Source organism: Haliotis cracherodii, unplaced genomic scaffold, assembly GCF_022045235.1.
Source record: "Haliotis cracherodii isolate W230 unplaced genomic scaffold, xgHalCrac1.p SCAF_6, whole genome shotgun sequence".
Classification (NCBI taxonomy): Eukaryota; Metazoa; Mollusca; class Gastropoda; order Lepetellida; family Haliotidae; genus Haliotis; species Haliotis cracherodii.
This window is the reverse complement of record NW_027266319.1, coordinates 30,006,811-30,033,306: the sequence shown is the minus strand read 5'-3', so window position 1 is coordinate 30,033,306 and position 26,496 is coordinate 30,006,811. Positions and strand designations below refer to the sequence as shown.

General features: G+C 41.3%; 1 protein-coding gene across 3 annotated transcripts in view; it reads left to right on the top strand.

Moving 5' to 3' along the window:
- Nucleotides 1–26,496, top strand: part of LOC139444607 (uncharacterized) — a 64,943-nt gene that overhangs the window by 21,873 nt on the left and 16,574 nt on the right. For 2 of the 3 annotated variants that reach the window (XM_071225512.1, XM_071225511.1), the window contains exons 16-34: nucleotides 1,337–1,355; nucleotides 1,618–1,655; nucleotides 3,027–3,148; nucleotides 7,883–8,003; nucleotides 8,664–8,682; nucleotides 9,267–9,298; nucleotides 13,641–13,659; nucleotides 14,032–14,075; nucleotides 14,927–14,945; nucleotides 15,322–15,365; nucleotides 16,771–16,789; nucleotides 17,166–17,209; nucleotides 17,758–17,776; nucleotides 18,151–18,194; nucleotides 20,660–20,784; nucleotides 22,249–22,369; nucleotides 23,735–23,753; nucleotides 24,265–24,302; nucleotides 25,822–25,943. In XM_071225512.1, coding sequence (XP_071081613.1) covers nucleotides 1,337–1,355; nucleotides 1,618–1,655; nucleotides 3,027–3,148; nucleotides 7,883–8,003; nucleotides 8,664–8,682; nucleotides 9,267–9,298; nucleotides 13,641–13,659; nucleotides 14,032–14,075; nucleotides 14,927–14,945; nucleotides 15,322–15,365; nucleotides 16,771–16,789; nucleotides 17,166–17,209; nucleotides 17,758–17,776; nucleotides 18,151–18,194; nucleotides 20,660–20,784; nucleotides 22,249–22,369; nucleotides 23,735–23,753; nucleotides 24,265–24,302; nucleotides 25,822–25,943 — 1,028 coding nt within the window. The remainder of the gene's footprint in view (nucleotides 1–1,336; nucleotides 1,356–1,617; nucleotides 1,656–3,026; nucleotides 3,149–7,882; nucleotides 8,004–8,663; nucleotides 8,683–9,266; nucleotides 9,299–13,640; nucleotides 13,660–14,031; nucleotides 14,076–14,926; nucleotides 14,946–15,321; nucleotides 15,366–16,770; nucleotides 16,790–17,165; nucleotides 17,210–17,757; nucleotides 17,777–18,150; nucleotides 18,195–20,659; nucleotides 20,785–22,248; nucleotides 22,370–23,734; nucleotides 23,754–24,264; nucleotides 24,303–25,821; nucleotides 25,944–26,496) is intronic. The other variant, XM_071225513.1, reaches the window with a different exon arrangement.

Here is a 26,496-nt window from a genome sequence, read left to right as displayed (position 1 = left end):
TTGGGTCATTGTGTGAAATGGGCAACCAATTTTTAACAAAAATGTAGGAAATGAATGCCACCAATTTTCTTTTTGAATAAATGTTCAATGTGAGACAATGCTTACCCATATTGTGAGAGCAGAGATGACTGACATGCACTGACGACCTACTGTAAGACATGTGCGTGTCATTATTATGCTCCTCTCTAGAATAAATATGATGCAGCAGCCATATTTCTTGTGTTATAGAAATAGAAAGCAACAAGTGTTGAAATGTCGTCTCTAGAATAATAATATGATACTGAAGTTTTACCCTTTATCATGCTTATGATGTGGTATGCTAAAGAGTCCTTATTATTTGCTCATAGGAGGATAACTGACTCTCTCCCTTCCCACAGCAAACAGACCACTATTCACTAACTGCTACTATTCTATTGACTCTCCACCTTGTTGTTGGTAACATTCCCACAGTTAACAGACACTGCTACTATTCTATTGACTCTCTACCTTGTTGTTGGTAACAGTCCCACAGTTAACAGACACTGCTACTATTCTATTGACTCTCTACCTTGTTGTTGGTAACAGTCCCACAGCTAACAGACACTGCTACTATTCTATTGACTCTCTACCTTGTTGATAACATTCCCACAGTTAACAAACACTGCTACTATTCTATTGACTCTCTACCTTGTTTTTGGTAACATTCCCACAGTTAACAGACACTGCTACTATTCTATTGACTCTCTACCTTGTTGGTAACATTCCCACAGTTAACAGACACTGCTACTATTCTATTGACTTTCTACCTTGTTGTTGGTAACATTCCCAAAACTAACAGACCACTATTCACATACAGCACCTGTGCTATTGACTCTCTACCTTGTTGATAACATTCCCACAGCTAACAGACCACTATTCACTTACTGCCATAGCTGGTTGTTATGGTGGGGGATATTGATAATTCTTATGAATACAAAACCTCTTTTATGACATTGCCAGAAATGCTGGATTTCAGCTGTCATCACACTATTAAATATTCAGATTTTTTAACAGAATTCCTCTTGAGCGTCAACTATCCATGATAAGTTGTGCAAGTAATAGTGTCTTGCTTCCATCACCTCATGCACTGAGGCTGAATAAAAACTGATTTCTTACCAATGTCACTGTAGGGTTTGAATACTCCTGATGTTTTAAAGGTAGTATTCTTTGAATTATTAAAAATAATAACTATTGTCTGATGTTTCACACAGTCCCATTATCATGATTATAATCAGATCTTTGTAAAATCTGATTTTAATGAGATTGAAATTTCACACTTGTTGATATATTTTGCACATCTTCTGTTTCTTGATTTCAGATGATGAGAGCTGCTGAAGGTAGGATTTCATTAAAACACTGATCCTTTGGAGAGGAGATCCTATGTCTCTAAGAGGGGACGGTGTTTCGGCTTTATCCCTTGTATAGATTGTACTGAGTGTGCCCTGCCCCAATGTCTGTGAGAAAGGACACTGCTTGGGCCTCATCAGTTGTTCTATCCCTCTGGTCCTCTAGTTTATATTCCTCACACCACAACTGAATATATGTGTCAAATGAAAAAAACTAGATTTGTTGTCAATGCTACTTGTTTCTTGGTTCCAGATCCAAAGAAAGTAGCATCTGCAATAGCATCTCTGGAGGTTTGTATGTTATCAAGTTTCTTTTTCAACATGCTCAAACATATATTTGTCTTGTGGTGCACCTTCTCGAAACGTGTGTTTCACTCACACATCACCATGGTTTGATACTGGTATCTGTGAAGTGGTGCTCCAGCTCAATACACACATTACCTTGGTTATATACTGGTATATATGTGGTGGTGCACCAGCTCAATACACACATCACCTTGGTTTGATACTGGTATATATGTGGTGGTGCACCAGCTCAATACACACATTACCTTGGTTATATACTGGTATCTGTGTAGTGGTGCACCAGCTTAATACACACATCACCTTGGTTATATACTGGTATCTGTGTGGTGGTGCACCAGCTTAATACACACATTACCTTGGTTATATACTGGTATCTGTGTAGTGGTGCACCAGCTTAATACACACATCACCTTGGTTATATACTGGTATCTGTGTAGTGGTGCACCAGCTCAATACACACATCACCTTGGTTATATACTGGTATCTGTGAAGTGGTGCACCAGCTCAATACACACATCACCTTGGTTATATACTGGTATCTGTGTAGTGGTGCACCAGCTTAATACACACATCACCTTGGTTATATACTGGTATCTGTGTAGTGGTGCACCAGCTCAATACACACATCACCTTGGTTTGATACTGGTATCTGTGTAGTGGTGCACCAGCTCAATACACACATCACCTTGGTTATATACTGGTATATATGTGGTGGTGCACCAGCTTAATACACACATCACCTTGGTTTGATACTGGTATCTGTGTAGTGGTGCACCAGCTTAATACACACATCACCTTGGTTATATACTGGTATATATGTGGTGGTGCACCAGCTTAATACACACATCACCTTGGTTATATACTGGTATATATGTGGTGGTGCACCAGCTCAATACACACATCACCTTGGTTATATACTGGTATATATGTGGTGGTGCACCAGCTTAATACACACATCACCTTGGTTATATACTGGTATATATGTGGTGGTGCACCAGCTCAATACACACATCACCTTGGTTATATACTGGTATATATGTGGTGGTGCACCAGCTTAATACACACATCACCTTGGTTTGATACTGGTATCTGTGTAGTGGTGCACCAGCTTAATACACACATCACCTTGGTTATATACTGGTATCTGTGTAGTGGTGCACCAGCTCAATACACACATCACCTTGGTTATATACTGGTATGTATCTAGTTGTGATAACATTGAACTCAACCAATGACATTTCATTCAATGTTTTGGCTAACTCCACACAGTTGTTTAATTTTGTCATGGCTGAATGAAGATTACATTTATTCATTTTTAGATCAATATTTTTTATGCTATGGTTTTCTCTGTTACAGCTCTCATTGATCACGCTGTTTGTGTGCAACATTCCCACAGACGTGACTACAGAACAACTGTTAGAGCACTTCGCCAAGTGGGGGAATATTTATGCATGCAGAATAGGTGGACATTATGGCCGGTAAGCTGGTGCAGCATTCCACTGCCTCTGTGGTCTAGTGGATAGAGCATCTGGAATGCAGAAAGTAGGGGTTTAAATTTGCAACTGGTTCATATAAAAAGACATTAAAAGATGTAACCCTGTCTGGCACTGCAACAAGTCTTTTTACTGGGTTAGGGTTCGGGGGGGGGATAGAGAGAGAGAGTTGGAGGGAGAGAGAGACACACACACACACACACACACACACACACACACACACACACACACACACACACACACACACACACACACACACACACACACACACACACACACACACACAGGTCTGAGCAATGCATGAATCTTGTGCTGTATTGGTGTTGTAGTTTTTGATGAGTAATTCAGCTTATAGTGGCTTTAGCATGGATGCCAAGAAATGGAAAGTGTGTGAAAACAGCAAAAGAATGTTTTCTGCACTGGATCCACACTCTAGTTTATGTGATTGTCGCGGCTGTTGTACAGAGTCCAACTGATGCAGTCAATGCAAAGATCTATCAGAAGCTGAATTTACTACCTACAGACTCAAGTGTGAATGATGAAAAAGTGACTGACATTCCAAGTCAATCTCGGTAGAACATTGGCCATCGTCTGCTATGAAGACAAAGAGGACTTCATTAAAGGCAACAAGATTAGCCTCCTCTGAATTTAATCTTCAGGATTGCGGCACCCATGGGATGGAGTCTGTCGACGCTTCACCAGAACTAGACAGCGACTTACAGACGCTCAGCCCCGAATAATTGAGGATCAGGAGTTGGTGCATCTGGAAACATGGTTTCGGCATACACCCCCAATGATCCTACAATCCTCTCGATGACAGCTGGAATGATGTCAACTTTAACTGAAACTTTCTCCAAGATAAAGTCATCAATATCATAATTGAAATTACCAAAGGCCTCCCTTGAATTAAATTCAGTGTCACAGGGACCGCAAAGTTTCACGGAGTGACATGGTGCAAAGGACTCTAAGACAAGTGTTCTTCTGTCAAAAAACATTGCTACTGGACAATAAAAATGTGTGACGGAAAAGACAAAAAAACTAACAACTTTTGACACTTTGACGATATGATTGACCATTACCATGATTACCAGGGTCTTCATGATTGTTGTCATTCCAGATGCAGGTAAAACAAACCCTATCACCCAACTAATCACTGATTGTCTTGGATATTTGGACAAATGCTATTCATAAGCTGCACATGTATTGTACACCATGGGACTATGTTTGGTTTCATCTTACACATGATGTGGAATGGTTTTTAACACTGCTCTTATTAATCACAAGAAACATATTTCATGCTCGTCCAGAGAATACAGGTGCAGGACTAATTTGTGTATTTTGGACTGGAATGAAAACATAGATTGTGACATTTTATGAAAATGAGCACCATCACCGGAGAAGAAAGGCGGACGGTTTTTAAACTGGAAATGTACGCGTTTGTTGAAAAGTCTTTGAATCGTTAGTTGGATATTCTTTACCATTAATAGTGAGTGTCACATTGCACCAACTTGTGTCTTTGTTGTCAAACGGTCCATGTGGGAAATGTGTTTGTTATCATGACTTCATATTGTCCTGTCAGATCACTCACATAAGCTACATCCACTAAGAGTGCGGTAGTTCCTACCGCAAATGCGGCTTTAAGAATCTCAAGGCAGCTGAAAGGTTCTACACTTGCGAGTTACTTAGCTCCTATAAACTTGATGATAGCTACTAGTACAAATGTTTCCAGAGTAGTGGAACTTCAATCCCCAATACGATCGATCGTACAAACTGGTGGATCAGTCATCTTGATTCAGGCCACAAGCTTGGGACTTGAATATCATCTTGTCATTTATCATCTGAAGATTACGAATTTGGTTGATGAAAACTTGGAGCATATCAAAGTCAAGATGATCTTCCTGTTAGTATTGGTGTCCTGAACCATGTGTGTGCTAACCTCTGCTTTCGAGTAATGTTATGCTTGGATGGTTGACCCTTAGGGTGTTGTCTCTTCTAGTTATCCCCCGCCGCGCGAAAGCGCGAAGCGGGGGATATAGTATTCACGACCGTCCGTACGTCCGTCCGTACGTCCCACCTGTTTGTTGCCGCGATATCTCAAGAACTAAACACTGGATTGTCTTCATATTTGGAACTATGGTGTATATACAGACTCCGCAGACACCAGTCGGTTTTGGTGACCTTGACCCCATTTTCAAGGTCACAGCAGGCATATCTGCTTTTGGAGTTGGAAAACGGTGTTGCCGCAATATCTCAAGAACTAATCTCTGGAATGTCTTCATATTTGGAACTATGGTGTATATACAGACTCCGCAGACACCAGTCGGTTTTGGTGACCTTGACCCCATTTTCAAGGTCACAGCAGGCATATCTGCTTTTGGAGTTGGAAAACGGTGTTGCCGCGATATCTCAAGAACTAAACACTGGATTGTCTTCATATTTGGAACTATGGTGTATATACAGACTCCGCAGACACCAGTCGGTTTTGGTCACCTTGATCCCATTTTCAAGGTCACAGCAGACAAATCTGCTTTTAGAGTTGGAAAACGGTGTTGCCGCGATATCTCAAGAACTAAACACTGGATTGTCTTCATATTTGGAACTATGGTGTATATACAGACTCCGCAGACACCAGTCGGTTTTGGTCACCTTGATCCCATTTTCAAGGTCACAGCAGGCAAATCTGCTTTTGGAGTTAGAAAACAGTGTTGCCGCGATATCTCAAGAACTAATCGCTGGATTGTCTTCATATTTGGAACTATAGTGTATATACAGACACCGCATACACCTGTCAGATTTGGTCACCTTGACCCCATTTTCAAGGTCACAGCAGGCAAATCTGTTTTTGGAGTTGGAAAACGGTGTTGCCACAATATCTCAAGAACTAATCGCTGGATTGTCTTCATATTTGGTACTATGGTGTATATACAGACACCGCATACACCTGTCAGATTTGGTCACCTTGACCCCATTTTCAAGGTCACAGCAGGCAAATCTGTTTTTGGAGTTGGAAAACGGTGTTGCCACAATATCTCAAGAACTAATCGCTGGATTGTCTTCATATTTGGTACTATGGTGTACAGGCGGGGGATATTTCGTCACTCTGTGACAAATACTTGTTCATGCTTGATCAATCACTGCGGTCATGGATGGTTGGTTGAAGTGTTAAAAGTGATGCCAAGCTGTACATAGATACATGCATTGGTCAGACCACTGATAGTGATGGTAATTTTGGTTATGGCTGGGAAGTGTTTGGGTGAGGTGTTTTTTCTAAGCTGTAGTATTTGTAAACATTTAAAGCTGTAAACATTTGTAGTATCTTTTCCACTCCAAGATCTAAAAAAGGATGAAATGCAGGGTGTGAGATAGGAAAAAGTTTTATAAATACACAATGTATTGTAAAATTAACCATAATTAAAGGGATCAAACAGTTGAAAATCTAATTTTTAGAAGATATGTAAACTGAAAAAGATGATTTTTACTTTGTTGCAAATATCTTTTTTCCTAGATACACTAAGTCAATTTCCAAGAGAGAAAGTATCATAATATTTCTAGAAAGTATTTAAATGTCCAAGTGAAAGTGCTGAAATCACACCCTGCATAATCAGCTTCCGAAACAAACTTATTTGGGGGCTTGACCTAAAGCTACCGGCACAGCGGTGACAAATGTTTTCATTGGCTGATATGTTTGTCTCGTTCATATATCATATGATTCTGTTAGTCCTCCAGAAATAACAACATTGCATACATTGTTGAATATGTGAAATGACCTTTGACTTGACTTGTGAATAATTAATACAACCCTTAACACTCTGTAACGAGCGTTTTATTACTGACCTCCTGTTTGGATAAAAAACCATCAACTACCCACTGTCCTATTCCACATAATAAATGCCTGTCAGGGATTTATCCCCAGAGTAGATAACTGAAGGCATCTTCAGTGTAGCAAATGTTAAATTTGGGATAACACTTTCTTAGTAAAGTACAGATTCTCGTATTTTAAGGGGGTTGAGTCCTGTCCGGGATTCAAACCCACACTTCCCAGAGTGGTACCTTATCGCCAGCACACAAAGTCAGTGATCTAACCCACTCAGCCACCGAGGCTTCCACAAAAATGAAAGTCCGACAACTGGTAGTCCAGATCACATACATTTTGTACCCCTCTGACATGTGTAAACTGGCACAGTTCCCATGGCCCAAAGCTTTGAACACACAATGCCATTTAGAAAGTTGTCAAATATAACAAATGTTATATTTGGGATAACAATTTCTTAGTAAGTGTCATTACTAATAAGTCGACATAGAAGTTTTGGACACAGGAATCAAATGGATAAGCAGGCAAAGAGAAAGGCTGTAATTTATAAGTAAATCCAAGTAGGAAGCACGCAAACTGGGGGTCAGTCCGATCATCATGATTGTTGAAATTGCACAAGGCATCAGACACAGGAGGCCGTTTTAACCCCAGTGAGGGGAATCACTTCAGTATTATCTGTTTTGTGCAGAGTTGCTTCCTTTAGAAGTGTTAGCCACACCAGGATTTGCTGACCATTGTGTCTAAACATCTCCCTTATATGATCCTTGGATTGTCAGCACCCCTTCCCAATTTTGTTGGTGTCACCAATGTGAAAAATGTCTGTGAGTTTAATCATTTGCCCCCAAAATTAAGCAGACAAATGGTAATTCTGTTCAAATCAGCATAAAACCCATCTCACTCTGTTCCAGAAACAATAACTTTGGCTATGTTTGCTACAACAAGAAAGAAGATGCTATGAAAAGTCTGAATGAGCCTCACATTCTGAAAGACCAGAAGCTGTTTCTGCGCGTGTCGGACACAGTCAAACCTGTGAGTATACACACTCAAACTTTGAGGACCAAATTAAACCTCAAGATGGGGGATGAGATGAGAACAGCGTGTTGACAATCATTGAAGTGTGTGTTGTGGCCGTTGGGTGGGTCGGGGTTGTGATGGTGATGGTTGTAGGAATGGGTGCCATCTGTCTTTCTTATGTCCACCTAAACTAACATCATCAGCGAGACGTTTAGAACCCTGTCACACCTAGAAGACCAGGACAAGCTTCATACAGGCTTAAAAGGCCTTCAGTTCTAAGGTCACACGTAAAAAAGCCTAACACTCTGACAGCTAACAGACCACAATTCACTTGCTGCTTGTATGCCATAGCATGTTGTTTTGGTAGGGGCCATTGGTAATTCTTATTTTGACTGTCTTCAAACGATAAAATCTTCAGATTTTTAACAGAATTCCTCTTCAATGAGTTGTGCAAGTAATAGTATCTTGCCACCCAAACCTCAGGCACTGAGGTGGAAAAACCTCTCTTCTCCCCAATTTCTGACATGTAGATGCAGAAAATTAGGGAGATGGATGCAATTACTCCCGACAGAGTTAGTATTCTTTGAATTATTAACAATGATAAATATTGTTGAATATTTCTGGCTTGTTTTTAAATAGTTAGCTTGTTACGCATCTTTTGTTTCTTGTTTTCAGATAAATACAGATTCAAAAGGTAGGATTTCAATAAAACACTGGAGGGGGACCCCATGTCTGTAAGAGAGGCCTACGAAAAGGCCTCATCACCTGTATGGATTGCACTGGAGGTGATGAGATTAGGTTCCCAGCCCTAATGTCTGTAAGAAGGAACTACGGGCCTCATCACCTGTATAGATTGTACTGGATGTAATGAGATTAGGGTCCCAGCCCCAATGTCTGTAAGAAGGAACTATGGGCCTCATCACTTGTATAGATTGTACTGGAGGTGATGAGATTAGGTTCCCAGCCCCAATGTCTGTAAGAAGGAACTAGGGGTCTCATCACTTGTATAGATTGTACTGGACGTGATGAGATTAGGGTCCCAGCCCCAATGTCTGTAAGAAGGAACTAGGGGTCTCATCACTTGTATAGATTGTACTGGACATGATGAGATTAGGGTCCGAGCCCCAGTGTCTCTTAAAGAAGGAACTACAGGCCCCATCACTTTTTACATCCCTCTGTAGACAATCTTTTCCTGAAGTTTCCTCACGCCATAGAATTGAATATATGTTATTGCGCAATCATAAACCTAGATTGTTATAGATGGTACTTGTTTCTTAGTTCCAGATCGAAGGAAAACAGCATCTTTGGAGGTTTGTATGTTCTCAATTCTCTCTTTCAACATGCTCAAACATATGACTGTCTTGTAGTGCACATGCTCAAACATTTGTTCAGTGATGCACCTCCTCAAACATGTCTGTCTGGTGGTGCACCTGCTCAATTTACACACAATAATAATAATAATTGCAAGCAATGATACGGGCTCCATGTTATGCTGACATATATTAGCGGAAGTGGAAGTCCATTCTCAGTATCTAACTATGGTTATACAGAGAACTAGAACAATGAAACCAAGTTCTTAATGGCCCTAGGTGATTACCATTAGGGCATTGTTCCTTGTTGTCTTCTAAGTAACTTCAAATAAGGATATGTGCACGACTAAATGATTGCAATATGGTCTTTATTGTCAATGTGATTTTTCACTGGTCTGTTTTGACTGAGAAAAAATTGTCCATTTTGGTGCTAGTCGAGTTTGGCATTATTGAGGGAGGTAACTCTGTTTGCCCCTATGGCAATTGGAGCAAGCATTAACCATCACTTCAACCGCCAGGATCAACAGCTGTAGCCGAGAACACTATTTACCTATCCTCTCATTTACTTGTTCTCAGTGAATATAGTATTTAGGCAGTTATGCACTTCATGGGTAGTCACCATGTGGGTGAAAAACTGCCGATTTGACTTTAAATCTTAACTCACTCACTCACTTCATGGGCAAAATGCAGTTACCAGATACAGCCCGCTACCAGCCACTCAGTTACCACACTACAGTGCTACTACTATCTCACTATACTGTTACTTTGGTTCATACAGCCTGCTACCAGCCACTCAGTTACCACGCTACAGTGCTACTACTATCACTATACTGTTACTTTGGTTCATACAGCCTGCTACCAGCCACTCAGTTACCACACTACAGTGCTACTACTATCACTATACTGTTACTTTGGTTCATACAGCCCACTACCAGCCACTCAGTTACCACGCTACAGTGCTACTACTATCACTATACTGTTACTTTGGTTCATACAGCCTGCTACCAGCCACTCAGTTACCACGCTACAGTGCTACTACTATCTCACTATACTGTTACTTTGGTTCATACAGCCTGCTACCAGCCACTCAGTTACCACGCTACAGTGCTACTACTATCACTATACTGTTACTTTGGTTCATACAGCCTGCTACCAGCCACTCAGTTACCACGCTACAGTGCTACTACTATCACTATACTGTTACTTTGGTTCATACAGCCTGCTACCAGCCACTCAGTTACCACGCTACAGTGCTACTACTATCACTATACTGTTACTTTGGTTCATACAGCCTGCTACCAGCCACTCAGTTACCACGCTACAGTGCTACTACTATCTCACTATACTGTTACTTTGGTTCATACAGCCCGCTACCAGCCACTCAGTTACCACGCTACAGTGCTACTACTATCACTATACTGTTACTTTGGTTCATACAGCCTGCTACCAGCCACTCAGTTACCACGCTACAGTGCTACTAGTACTACTATCACTATACTGTTACTTTGGTTCATACAGCCCGCTACCAGCCACTCAATTACCACGCTACAGTGCTACTACTATCTCGCTATACTGTTACTTTGGTTCATACAGCCTGCTACCAGCCACTCAGTTACCACGCTACAGTGCTACTACTATCTCACTATACTGTTACTTTGGTTCATACAGCCTGCTACCAGCCACTCAGTTACCACGCTACAGTGCTACTACTATCACTATACTGTTACTTTGGTTCATACAGCCTGCTACCAGCCACTCAGTTACCACGCTACAGTGCTACTACTATCACTATACTGTTACTTTGGTTCATACAGCCTGCTACCAGCCACTCAGTTACCACGCTACAGTGCTACTACTATCTCACTATACTGTTACTTTGGTTCATACAGCCTGCTACCAGCCACTCAGTTACCACACTACAGTGATACTACTATCTCACTATACTGTTACTTTGGTTCATACAGCCCGCTACCAGCTACTCAGTTACCACGCTACAGTGCTACTACTATCTCGCTTTACTGGTACTTTGGTTCATACAGCCCGCTACCAGCCACTCAGTTACCACGCTACAGTGCTACTACTATCACTATACTGTTACTTTGGTTCATACAGCCCGCTACCAGCCACTCAATTACCACGCTACAGTGCTACTACTATCTCGCTATACTGGTACTTTGGTTCATACAGCCCGCTACCAGCCACTCAGTTACCACGCTACAGTGCTACTACTATCACTATACTGTTACTTTGGTTCATACAGCCTGCTACCAGCCACTCAGTTACCACGCTACAGTGCTACTACTATCTCACTATACTGTTACTTTGGTTCATACAGCCTGCTACCAGCCACTCAGTTACCACGCTACAGTGCTACTACTATCACTATACTGTTACTTTGGTTCATACAGCCTGCTACCAGCCACTCAGTTACCACGCTACAGTGCTACTACTATCACTATACTGTTACTTTGGTTCATACAGCCTGCTACCAGCCACTCAGTTACCACACTACAGTGCTACTACTATCACTATACTGTTACTTTGGTTCATACAGCCTGCTACCAGCCACTCAGTTACCACGCTACAGTGCTACTACTATCACTATACTGTTACTTTGGTTCATACAACCTGCTACCAGCCACTCAGTTACCACACTACAGTGCTACTACTATCACTCTACTGTTACTTTGGTTCATACAGCCTGCTACCAGCCACTCAGTTACCACGCTACAGTGCTACTACTATCACTATACTGTTACTTTGGTTCATACAGCCTGCTACCAGCCACTCAGTTACCACGCTACAGTGCTACTACTATCACTATACTGTTACTTTGGTTCATACAGCCTGCTACCAGCCACTCAGTTACCACGCTACAGTGCTACTACTATCTCACTATACTGTTACTTTGGTTCATACAGCCTGCTACCAGCCACTCAGTTACCACGCTACAGTGCTACTACTATCTCACTATACTGTTACTTTGGTTCATACAGCCTGCTACCAGCCACTCAGTTACCACACTACAGTGCTACTACTATCACTATACTGTTACTTTGGTTCATACAGCCTGCTACCAGCCACTCAGTTACCACGCTACAGTGCTACTACTATCACTATACTGTTACTTTGGTTCATACAGCCTGCTACCAGCCACTCAGTTACCACGCTACAGTGCTACTACTATCTCACTATACTGTTACTTTGGTTCATACAGCCCGCTACCAGCCACTCAGTTACCACGCTACAGTGCTACTACTATCTCACTATACTGTTACTTTGGTTCATACAGCCCACTACCAGCCACTCAGTTACCACGCTACAGTGCTACTACTATCTCACTATACTGTTACTTTGGTTCATACAGCCCGCTACCAGCCACTCAGTTACCACGCTACAGTGCTACTACTATCACTATACTGTTACTTTGGTTCATACAGCCCACTACCAGCCACTCAGTTACCACGCTACAGTGCTACTACTATCTCACTATACTGTTACTTTGGTTCATACTCCAATGCCCTTGACTTACCTTTTTTCAAAATAAATTTTGAATTATCTGCCCAATTGAGCCTATGGCACTGGGATTTTTGTGGTATCTACTTCACATTGCTGCAGATATTGCTGTTGTTTTTGGAGTGATTCTTCACACTGGGTGTTGAGGTAGCTCTGGTACAAAATAAGGCAGAAAAATAATAATAAATCAGATGAGTGCAATCAGGTGCTTGCCTTTAAGGCATGGAGCAATAATAATAGGCCATTAACATTGCGCATATTTCTACACCACAGAGGGTCATGCTCAAAGTGCTATTATTACCCAGGTCACTTTATTAGTGTGCACACAACAATCATTCTCAGCTCCCTGGGGAGTGTACAACCCAAGCACTAGGTTAACAACCATATTGCCATCTCATCCTACCCGGTTCACTGCTATTGACTCTCTATCTTGTTGGTAGCATTCTCACAGCTATCAGACCACTATTCACTCACTGCTACTATGCCCTAGCATGTTGTTTTGATAGGGGAAATGGGTAATTCTTATTTGTCATCACGCTATAAAAGCTTCAGATTTTAAACAGAAGTCTTCTTCAGTGTCAACTATCCATAATAAGTTGTGCAAGTAATAGTATCTTGCTACCCAAACCTCATGCACTGATGCCGGAAGAACCTCACTTCTGTCCAATATCTGACATCTAGATGCAGAAAATTGGGGAGGTGGATGCAATTACTCCCGACAGAGTTGGTATTCTTTGAATTATTAACAATGATAAATATTGTTGAATATTTCATGCTTGTTCCGATATATATTGCTTGTTAAATATCTCCTGTTTCTTGATTTCAGAGGATTAAAGATGCAAGAGGTAGGATTTCATTAAAACACTGGAGGGTGACCCCATGGCAAAAAGAAGGTCTGAAGAAAAGGCCTCATCACTTGAATAGAATGTACTGGATGTGATGATATTAAGTTCACTGCTCCCCATGACTGTAATAGGGGACAACGAACTATTGGAGGCGAGACCCGCAAAGATTGGGCCATCACCTGTATAGATTGTTCTTGGTGTGCTGATATTAGATTCCCAGTCCCAATGTCTGAAAGAAGGAACAACGGGCCTCATCACTTGTTACATCCTGTAGACAATCTTGTCCTTTAGTTTCCTCACACCATAGAATTGGAATATATATGAATGTGCAAATATAAACCTAGATTTGTTATGAATGCCATTGTTTCTTAGTTCCAGATCGAAGGAGAAGAGAAGCTGCTTCAGCATCTTTGGAGGTTTGTATGTTCTCAGTTCTCTCTTTCAACATGCTCAAACATCTATCTGTCTTCAGTGAACCTACTCAAACATATATCTGTATGGTGATGCACCCTCTCAAACATGTCTTTCCAGTGGTGCACCTGATCAAATATATATTTGTATCGTTATGCACCTGATCAAATATATTTGTCTGGTGGTGCATCTGCTCAAACATATATTTGTCTGGTGGTGCACCTGCTCAAACAAATATCTATCTGTTGTTCACCTGCTCTCACACATATTTGTCTAGTGATGCACCTGATCAAACACATTTCTATCTCTGGTGCACATGCTCACTCACATATCTGTCAAGTGATGCACCTGATCAAACATATATTTGTCTGGTGGTGCACCTGCTCACACACATATCTGTCTGGTGGTGCACCTGATCAAACATATATCTGTCTAGTGGTGAACCTGCTCACACACATTTGTCTGGTGGTACACCTGCTCACACACACATTTGTCTGGTGGTGCACCTACTCAAACATATATCTGTCTAGTGGTGAACCTGCTCACACACACATTTGTCTAGTGGTGCACCTGCTCAAAATATTTATCTGGCGCTGCACCTGCTCAAACATCAATCTGTCTGGTGGTGCACCTGCTCAAACATATTTGTCTTGTGGTGCACCTGCTCAAACATATTTATCTAGTGGTGCATCTGCTCAAACACATATTTGTAGTGGTGCATCTGCATAAACATCTGTCTGTCTTGTGGTGCGGGGTAGAATAGGTCTTCGGCAAAACAATGATAATTATTGTTGAATATTTCATGCTTGTTCCAATATATATTGCTTGTTAAATATCTCCTGTTTCTTGATTTCAGAGGATTAAAGATGCAAGAGGTAGGATTTCATTAAAACATCGGAGGGTGACCCCATGGCTATAAGAAGGGCTGAAGAAAAGGCCTCATCACTTGAATAGAATGTACTGGATGTGATGATATTAAGTTCACTGCTCCCCATGACTGTAATAGGGGACAACGAACTATTGGAGGCGAGAGCCGCAAAGATTGGGCCTCATCACCTGTATAGATTGTACTGGATGTGGTGATATTAGATTCCCAGCCCCAAACTTTGTGAGAAGGAACTACAGGCCTCATCACTAGTTACATCCCTCTGTAGACAATCTGGCCCTTTTGTTTCCTCACACCATAGAATTGAATATATATTATTATTCAAATATAAACCTAGATTTGCTATGAATGCAATTATTTCTTAGTTCCAGATCGAAGGAGAAGAGAAGCTGCTTCAGCATCTTTGGAGGTTTGTATGTCCTCAGTTCTCTCTTTCAACATGCTCAAACATCTATCTGTCTTCTGTGAACCTACTCAAACATATATCTGTATGGTGGTGCACCTTCTCAAACATGTCTTTCCAGTGGTGCACCTGATCAAACACATATTTGTCTATTGGTGCATCTGCTCAAACATATATCTGTATGGTGATGCACCCTCTCAAACATGTCTTTCCAGTGGTGCACCTGATCAAGCACATATTTGTCTATTGGTGCATCTGCTCAAAAATATATCTGTATGGTGATGCACCCTCTCAAACATGTCTTTCCAGTGGTGCACCTGATCAAACATATATTTGTATCGTTATGCACCTGATCAAATATATTTGTCTGGTGGAGCATCTGCTCAAACATATATTTTTCTGGTGGTGCACCTGCTCAAACAAATATCTATCTGTTGTGCACCTGCTCTCACACTCATATTTGTCTAGTGATGCACCTGATCACATTTCTATCTGTGGTGCACATGCTCACACACATATCTGTCAAGTGATGCACCTGATCAAACATATATTTGTCTGGTGATGCACCTGCTTACACACATATCTGTCTGGTGGTGCACCTACTTAAACATATATTTGTCTGGTGATGCACCTGCTTACACACATATCTGTCTGGTGGTGCACCTGCTCAAACACACATTTGTGTGGTGGTACACCTGCTCACACACATATTTGTCTGGTGGTGCACCTGCTCAAAATATTTATCTGGCGCTGCAACTGCTCAAACATCAATATGTCTGGTGGTGCACCTGCTCAAACATATTTGTCTTGTGGTGCACCTGCTCAAACATATTTATCTAGTGGTGCATCTGCTCAAACATATTTATCTAGTGGTGCATCTGCTCAAACATATTTGTCTTGTGGTGCACCTGCTCAAATATATTTATCTAGTGGTGCATCTGCTCAAACATATTTATCTAGTGGTGCATCTGCTCAAACATATTTGTCTAGTGGTGCATCTGCTCAAACATATTTATCTAGTGGTGCATCTGCTCAAACATATTTATCTAGTGGTGCACCTGCTCAAACATATTTATCTAGTGGTGCATCTGCTCAAACATATTTGTCTTGTGGTGCATCTGCTCAAACATATTTATCTAGAGGTGCATCTGCTCAAACATATTTATCTAGTGGTGCATCTGCTCAAACATATTTATCTAGTGGTGCATCTGCTCAAACATATTTATCTAGTGGTGCATCTGCTCAAACATATACCAGTATCTGTCTGGTGGTGCACCTGCATGAACATCGGTCTGTCTTGTGGTGCGGGGTAGAATAGGTCTTCGGCAAAACAGTGGTAATTATTGTTGAATATTTCATGCTTGTTCCAATATATATTGCTTGTTAAATATCTTCTGTTTCTTGATTTCAGCGGATTAAAGATGCAAGAGGTAGGATTTCATTAAAACACTGGAGGATGACCCAATGGCTATAAGAGGGGCTGAAGAAAAGGCCTCATCACTTGAATAGAATGTACTGGATGTGATGATATTAAGTTCACTGCTCCCCATGACTGTAATTGGGGACAACAAACTATTAGAGGCGAGAGACGCAAAGATTGGACCTCATCACCTGTATAGATTGTACTGGATGTGGTGATATTAGATTCCCAGCCCCAAAGTTTGTGAAAAGGAACTACGGGCCTCATCACTAGTTACATCCCTCTGTAGACAATCTGGCCCTTTTGTTTCCTCACACCATAGAATTGAATATATATTATTATTCAAATATAAACCTAGATTTGTTATGAATGCCATTGTTTCTTAGTTCCAGATCGAAGGAGAAGAGAAGCTGCTTCAGCATCTTTGGAGGTTTGTATGTTCTCAGTTCTCTCTTTCAACATGCTCAAACATCTATCTGTCTTCTGTGAACCTACTCAAACATATATCTGTATGGTGGTGCACCTTCTCAAACATGTCTTTCCAGTGGTGCACCTGATCAAACACATATTTGTCTGGTGGTGCACCTTGGCCTGATCGAACGTATATTTGTCAATTGATGCATCTACTCAAACAAATATTTGTCTGATGGTGCACCTGCTCAAACATATTTATCTGGTGGTACACCTGCTCAACCATATTTGTCTGTCGGTGCACCTGCTCAAACATATTTATCTGGTGGTGCACCTGCTCAAACATCTATCTGTCTTGTGGTGCACCTGCTCAAACATATTTATCTAGTGGTGCACCAGCTCAAACACATATTTGTAGTGGTGCACCTCACCAAACAAACATTTGTCTATCCTTGAAGATCTGGGTTAGAATAGATCTTCAGCAAAACAGTGATAAATATTGTTGAATATTTCATGCTTGTTCCGATATATATTGCTTGTTAAACGTCTTCTGTCTCTTGATTTCAGAGGATTAAAGATGCAAGAGGTAGGATTTCATTAAAACACTGGAGGGTGACCCCATGTCTATAAGAGGGTCTGAAGAAAAGGCCTCATCACTTGAATAGAATGTACTGGATGTGATGATATAAAGTTCACAGCTCCCCATGACTCTAATGGGGGACAACAAACTACTGGAGTCGAGACCCGCAAAGATTGGGCCACATCACCTGTATAGATTGTTCTTGGTGTACTGATATTAGATTCCCAGTCCCAATGTCTGAAAGAAGGAACAACGGGCCTCATCACTTGTTACATCCTGGAGACAATCTTGTCCTTTAGTTTCCTCACACCATAGAATTGGAATATATATGAATGTACAAATATAAACCTAGATTTGTTATGAATGCAATTGTTTCTTAGTTCCAGATCGAAGGAGAATAGAAACTGCTTCGGCAACTGAAGAGGTTTGTATGTCCTCAGTTCTCTCTTTCAACATGCTCAAACATATTGGTCTGGCTGTGCACCAGCTCAATAGACACATCACCTTGGTTTGATAGTAGTATCTGTTTGTCGTTGCACCAGCTCATTTCTCACATCACCTTAATTTGATTACCAGATCTGTCTGGTGGTGCACCAACTCAATACACACATCACCTTCCTTTGATACTGGTATTTCAACCATCTTTCATGTCGCAAGCTTATCCAAAACATATTCAAACAAGTTTGTCCATGCCATAGCAGTCACAAAATTGTGAGAGGTGGGTGTTGGTGCCCAGAAAATGTATGTCTCTCAGGACAAAGGAATGAGCAATCCTTGAAAAGCCACATGTACATCTGTTTCTCAGTGTATAGCATTTAGCAAAATACAGCAGTCAAACAAAACGGCCGCTGTTACTCTTCCTCCGCCATGTTCATCCCATGGCAAAGCTATATCGTGCCCCACGCCGTCTATTCAGGTTGGTAGCATATAGCATGTAGCACAACCAACATGATAAGCACACTATTTCATGGCTTACAGTAGTAGTGGAAACAAGTTGCAACTTAAAAAAACCTCAACTCATAATACCAATGGAGGGCACGGGGGCCCAGTCGTCTAAGGCGCTGCAATTCGCTGTGCAGAGTTGCGTCCCTTGAGCACGCGAGAAACCAATGATTGTGGGTTCAAATCCCAGTTTGCCCCAATCATGTTTCTAAGTTTGTCAGCACCATACCCGTGCTCGAGGGTTTCACCGAAGTGGTCAATGTCTGAGACATGCATCACTTCGGGCTTTCCTCCCACATTTAGCTGACACGCCGTGATATGACTGGTATACTGTTAATAGTGGTGTAAACCCAACTCACACACTCATAAAACCAACGATACCGATCTTTGGCTTTGTTTACATGTGTTAGCTCTGCCCCACAATGCACTTGTGGAATGTTTCAAGTCACGTAATTTAAATTGAAGCAAATTGATATGAACACTTAATTAAAAAATTCTCCTCAGTGCTGCATGTTTTTATTGATAACCATGCTTAGCTGAACGAATAATGAAATATGAAGTATTTGACTAATATACTACCCAGTTTAGTGATGTATAAAATGTAAATTTGTCTCTTAATGTAAGGACGTTGAGATGCCCAACTCTAACACTGTATTCATGCGTGCGTGCATGCGTGATTCCTGTGCACCCTTTAGAGTTGAGTTGATTGGTTCAACTGTTCAATCAGAAGGCAGCTTTCTCATGCTTTACGGCACTTATTTCAAATTGGTGACGACGCTTAGAAACATATTTTGACAAATTCTCAATTAAAAATTTGAAACCTGAACAAAAGAACATTCTGGAATGGCAAATATATGGTCTAAATTGTATGGATTCAGTCGTTAAACCTGTAACTATCGTTCGGAATACCCTTTGTTAAAGTTTTCGAGATTGCATGATTAGAAATCACATTCTAACTGTCACTTTCATGATCTGGTAAGCAACACTCTGATTGGTCAGATGAAAGGTCGTTCTGACGTGACCCCTAATGGGATGTCCTCAGATCTGTTTTGCAGAAGTGAGAACTAAGATATGATTTTAATGAGATTGTTCCATATCCGACTGACTTTTGCTAAATTTTACAAAAGTCCATGTTGGCTTACATAGTAGTTGTGCTACACACATTTCATTAAGAAAAAAATTTACTCGTCGTTGTCTGTCGTACAATGAAACACTGCTGTTGTACAATAAACAACGACAACAGGTCATTTATTCTTTATGAGATGTTAACAGTATGTATAGCCTCTTTATGGATTTTGCTAAAATGTACAAATTTTAAGAATATTTACCCGTATGTTAATAATGACGACTCCCTCAATAGAATCCCAATCTCAACCATTTTATGCAAAGGAGGGTATTTCGCACATATTCTCGTAATCCTCAGGTCGATTAACTATACCTTTTCTCCCAATGCCGATGTCATATCTCTCCTGCTTTTCAATACGATCATTAGGCCATCTCCTTTATCTGTGTTGCCCAGCTACATCTAAGGGGAACAACTCACAAGACAATACCGTCTCAAAAATAATGTTGTCCAATAAGTCATTACGTCAGTAAGTTGTGAGAGCATGTTTAAATCGCCATGTTCTATCGTCATGTTTTTTTGCGATTTATCGCATAGCTATCTTATATATACCTGTAATGGATGTGTGTAAATTATAATCATGTGACAAAATAACAACGTTCGTGCATATACAGGGCCATGCTTTGTTTAAAGGCTGATAAGATTGTTTCCTTTGTTCAGATTGAAAACCCACTGAAAACATTGATCTCATCCAATGCTGCTTTTTTCAATGTCTTCGCTAACTCCAATAAGTTAATGTTTAATTTTGTCATGAAGGAACGAAGATAACATTTGATTTTTAAAATATCAGGGTCATTTTTATGGCATGGTTTTCTCTGTTGCAGTCCTCACTGAAGATCAAGCTGTATGTGTCCTACATACCTGCTGGTGTGACTTCCAATGAACTGTTGATGCACTTTTCCAAGTGGGGGATAATCCTCAAATGCACAGTAGAAGGACTTATTGGGCGGTAAGCTGATGCACTGCCTCTGTGAACTAGTGGACAGATTGTCTGCCCGGAGGTTAGAAGGTCAGGGGTTCAATTCCAGACTGGTTCATACCAAAAGACATTAAAACCATGGTGCCTTTTTAACCCTGCCTGGTACTTGGCATTAAGGGGAGAAATCAAAGATGGCTTGGAGTTGTTGATATACTATGTCTGAATAGGGTATCCAAAATCAAGGACGTTTATGAGCCAGTATAATGTGTCTGAGTGTGTAATAAATGCACGCACACATGCACGCACACACACGTACATGCACACACACACACACACACACACACACACATGTAATAAAATAATCTTGAATTTTGACAATTGACCCCATGTCAACTCACCTCACCTGGATCATCAGTTGGCCATGGTGGGCTGACCTGCTGACTTGTCTCAAGGTTAAGAAAATGTGAATTTTTAAAATCATCCTATCCCTTCTACCCATTTGCCACTCCTGGTTGTTAAGCAGATCAACATTCGATACCTGCCATATCCCGATTACCTCTCGGTGTCTGAATACTATCGATATACGCTCCATAGGAGCAACACCAGGAGCAACATTGCAACGCAGATCAATATTGACGCTCATCACACCCTTGAGGCACCTCCACTGTTCATAGCACAGATGCTCAAAGTGTCAGATCTCTCGGAGGAAGAATTACACAACTGTATCATCGCGTTTTGTCAGTAGCGTGACCGGCTATCAAAGTAATTTTATCTGTTGATACTGTGCTTGGACCTTCACCTCCTAAGAAACCTAATGAATTACTTTAATGGCAGTACGATTAATTTTAGCAGTCAATCAGACCATGATGTCAATCACTAGATTGTCTGGTCCAGACTCGATTATTCACAGACCGTTGTCGCGTAGTTGGAATATTGCTGAGTGAGGCGTTAAAGAAAAAGACAATAAACCACCAACTGCCCTCTGTCCTATTCCACACAATGAATACCCGTCAGGGATTTATCCCTTGGGAAAACAACTGAAGGCATCTTCAGTGTTGTTACTAATAAGCCATAAGATGACGTAAGTTTATTGACACTGGAATCAAATGGATGAGCAGACAAAGAAAAGGTGTATAAAAAAATCTGAGCCAAAAGCAGGCAGAGCGGGTGCCAGCCCGATCGTCATGATTGTTGAAATTTCATGATGCATCAAACACTGGGAGCCCGTTTTAAGCCCAGTGTGGGGAAACAAGTCAGCATGAATTGTTTTGTGTAGAGTTGCTTCCCTTAGAAGTGTTAGCCACTCCAGGATTTGCTGACCATTTTGTCTAAACGTTCTGCCTTATATGATCCTTGGTTTGTCAGCACCCCTTCCCAATCTTGTGGGTGTCACCAAAGTGAAAAATGTCTGAGTTTAATCTTGTGCTCCCAAATTAAGCAGACAAACTGAAATTCTGTTCAGTGCAGAGTAAAACCCATCTCACTCTGTTCCAGAGACAATGGCTATGGCTATGTTTGCTACAACAGTGAAGGAGATGCTCTGAAATGTCTGAATGAGCAACACTATATGAAAGGAAGGAAGCTGAGTGTACGTGTGTCCGACGAAAGCAAATTTGTGAGTATATGCATTCCTTTCTTATGGTCATAGCTGTGAGCAGAGCTGGAAGAATGAGCTGATAACATTCCCACAGCTAACAGACCACTATTCACGTACTGCACCTGTGCTATTGACACTCTACCTTGTTGATAACATTCCGACAACTAACAGACGACTATTCACGTAGTGCTACTGTGCTATTGCCACTCTACCTTGTTGATAACATTCCCACAACTAACAGACCACTATTCACATTCTGCTACTGTGCTATTGACACTGCCTTGTTGACAACATTCCCACAACTAACAGACCACTATTCACTTACTGCTCCTGTGCTATTGACACTCTACCTTGTTGATAACATTCCCACAAGTAACAGACCACTATTCACATTCTGCTACAGTGCTATTGACACTGCCTTGTTGACAACATTCCCACAACTAACAGACCACTATTCACTTACTACTCCTGTGCTATTGACACTCTACCTTGTTGACAACATTCCCACAACTAACAGATCACTATTCACTTACTGCTCCTGTGCTATTGACACTCTACCTTGTTGATAACATTCCCACAACTAACAGACCACTATTCACATTCTGCTACTGTGCTATTGACACTGTCTTGTTGACAACATTCCCACAACTAACAGACCACTATTCACTTACAGCTACTGTGCTATTGACTCTACCTTGTTGACAACATTCCCACAACTAACAGACCACTATTCACATTCTGCTACTGTGCTATTGACACTGCCTTGTTGACAACATTCCCACAACTAACAGACCACTATTCACTTACAGCTACTGTGCTATTGACACTGCCTTGTTGACAACATTCCCACAACTAACAGACCACTATTCACATTCTGCTACTGTGCTATTGACTCTACCTTGTTGACAACATTCCCACAACTAATAGACCACTATTCACTTACTGCACCTGTGCTATTGACACTCTACCTTGTTGACAACAATCCCACAACTAACAGACCACTATTCACTTTCTGCTGCTGTGCTATTGTCCCTCTACCTAGTTAATAGCATCACACGGCAAGCAGACCCCTATTCACTTACAATAGGCTGTGCTGTTGTCTCTTCACTTACTCGCTTGTATGCCACAGTGTGTTGTTTTGGTATGGTATATTGGTAATTTCATCACACTATAAAGTCTTCAGATTTTTATAATATGATGAGCACGTAATAGCATCTTTCTACTCACACCTCATCAATGTGCAGAGAATTGGGGAGGTAGAAGCAATTACTCTTGGTAGAGGTTTTGTTCTTTTAATTATTAACAATAATAAATATTGTTTGATATTTCATGTTTGTTCCTATATATATTACTTGTAACACATCTTCCATTTCTTGATTTCAGATGATTGAAAATGCAAAAGGTAGGATTTCATTAAAAGGACTCATCACTTGAATAGATTGTACGGAACATGATGAGATTAAAGTCATCAGCTCCCAATGACTGTAATAAGGGACTAAAAACTATTTGAGATGAGACCCCCAATGATTGACCCCTGAAGATCTGGGGTAGAATAGGTCTTCAGCAACCCATGCTTGCCATAAAAGGTAACTGTGCTAATCTTCAGAGGCGACTAACAGGATCAGGTGGTCAGGTTGGCTGACTTGATGTCAATCACTGGATTGTCTGGTCCAGACTCGATTATTCACAGACCACCGTCATATGCTGGAATAATGCTGAGTGTGGTGTTAAACAACAAACAAACTTAATGTGATGAGATTAGGTTCCCAGGTCCCATCAGTAAGAAGGGACACTGCTTGGGCCTCATCACTTGTTACAATCATCTTGTCCTTTAGTTTATATTCCTCACACCACAACTGAATATATAAATGTGTCAAATGTAGAAATAGATGCTACTTCTTTCTTTGTTCCAGATCCAAAAAAAACAGCAGCTGCTTCAGAATCCCAAGAGGTTTGTATGTTCTCAGTTCTCTCTTAATTCATTGCAAATATTTTTCAGGACTTCGATCCTGTAAAACAGAACCCAAAACGTGCCTCTTCCTTCTCTGGGGCGCCCCCAGCCCTCAGCTACCAACAGAAGTTGTCCCTGATCCCTTCATTCATTTCTCATTGCACACAGTGATAGACGTACTCTTGGGAATTGAATTCTGTATCCTTGTGTTTTAAGATTTGTTGTCATTCTGTACCTGTTTTAGGAGGATACTTCTTCATATTGTGTGGGAATATTTCATTTGGCATGCAAATTTTGAAAACTTTAAGGCCACCTGGTGTGTTGGAAATACATTTTCCCATGTAAAAGGATTCCTGTCTTTCTATTCGCCTTTGTACGTTGTTGTTGTCATTTGTGTATACAACAGTGTGCATCACATGTCACAGGGGGAAATCTTGCAGTTATCAACATATGGACTGTCGGGAGTCTGTGTGTGATTAAGTCCAACATGCTGAATGTAGCACGTTATCCACATAGCAGATTGAAGTTTATCTCAAACACGTCAGGATGAGAAAATCTCAGCAAGCTAGGAGAGATTTGGCCAGATGGGAGGCAGCAACCGTGAATCGTTTGTGGCTTACTGCAAAACGAAATGTTCAGATCCGATGAAGGTCACTCCTACTCTGCCTTCGGTACGTATGTGGCAGATATTAATACCATCTTGGCGGCTTCAAGGTCCGTCCAGATTAGTACAGCACTGGAAATCACAGCCATGTTCAAGAGCTTCAGACTGCAAGATCAGAAGAAGCACAACATCCCCATAAAATCAGGGCACATCCACGATTTCACCGCATACCAACTGTAAGGTGACGGATGTCATCAAGGGGTGTTTTTGGTGCACTGACTGTCCCACATTTGCATCACTGATGTTGGCGCTGTACATATGCAGCATACCTTTCATGAATAATTATTGTCTGGCATTCCTACATTTCTGTTCACCTCATGAACAATGTTGGATGATGTTGCCAGATATTTTCATTGTGTCACACGTGTCTCAAATAAATATTCAAAGGGATTTGTGAAGAGTGCACCCACTGAGCATAGCCTAATCCAGACGCAATCCGAGTGGTTACCGACGCCGCAAGTTGCAAACCCCACCTCCACCTGTGAGATAAGCATTGCAATGTGTTGTGTCAGGATAAGAAATAGTGCACATGTATTTGATTTTTCATGACATTAGTATACTTATCCTGACACAACACGATTCAGGCCCTCCTGTCCGTCACTGATCTGACGTTCAAACAAAGCACTGATGAGAAGTAAGTGAATGGATCAGGGACAGATAACTTGTGTTACTAATCGGGGTGCCCCAGAGGAGAAAGGGGCATGTTTTGGGTTCTGTTTTATAGGAACAAAGTCCTGAAGGGAATTTGCAATGTGTTGTGTCAGGATAAGAATACCAATATCATGAATAATCAAATTCATGTAGTTTGTTTAAGATATCAGGGAAATTTTAATGCTATAATTTTGTCTGTTGCAGTCCCCACAGAAGATTACGCTGTTTGTATCCAACATACCTTCTGAAGTGACCTCCGATTACCTGTTAGGGCACTTCTCCAAGCATGGGAAAGTCAGCAGCTGCAGAATAGTTGGAAAAATTGGGTAAGCTGATGCAGCATTCCACCGCCTCCCAGTGTATAGAGCGTCTGCCTGGAGGGGCTCAATTCCCAACTGGTTCATAACCCTTCTGGCCCTCAGCAGTAATGAGATAAAACAATCACAGCTAGGCGTATACTGCAGTATACACACACACACACACACGCACGCACATTCTCCAAGCTTACCGACTCAGGGATTGTAGATGACTCTACTGTGGCCCATGCCCACAACTGCCCTAGACCCTTTTGACTTGGTTACATCCTCTGACCTACAACTACCACCTTTCCCTAGACTACCGACACCCGGAGACCAAGTTGGTGGCAGCCAAACTCGCCATCAAAACCCTTTTAGTCAAGCAGGTTATTTGGGAACTCCAAGATAGGGTGGGTCTTTGCCTTTTCTTGGTTCTGGTGATCAAGATTGAGGATGACAATAGATCCTGAACAGGTCCTTCTTTATCCCTCCACCAAAAATTCAGATGGAAAAATACACTCGACACAACATCAGGGGGATTGGCCCTTCAGCATCGACTTCCAAGATGGGGCCCATACACAGT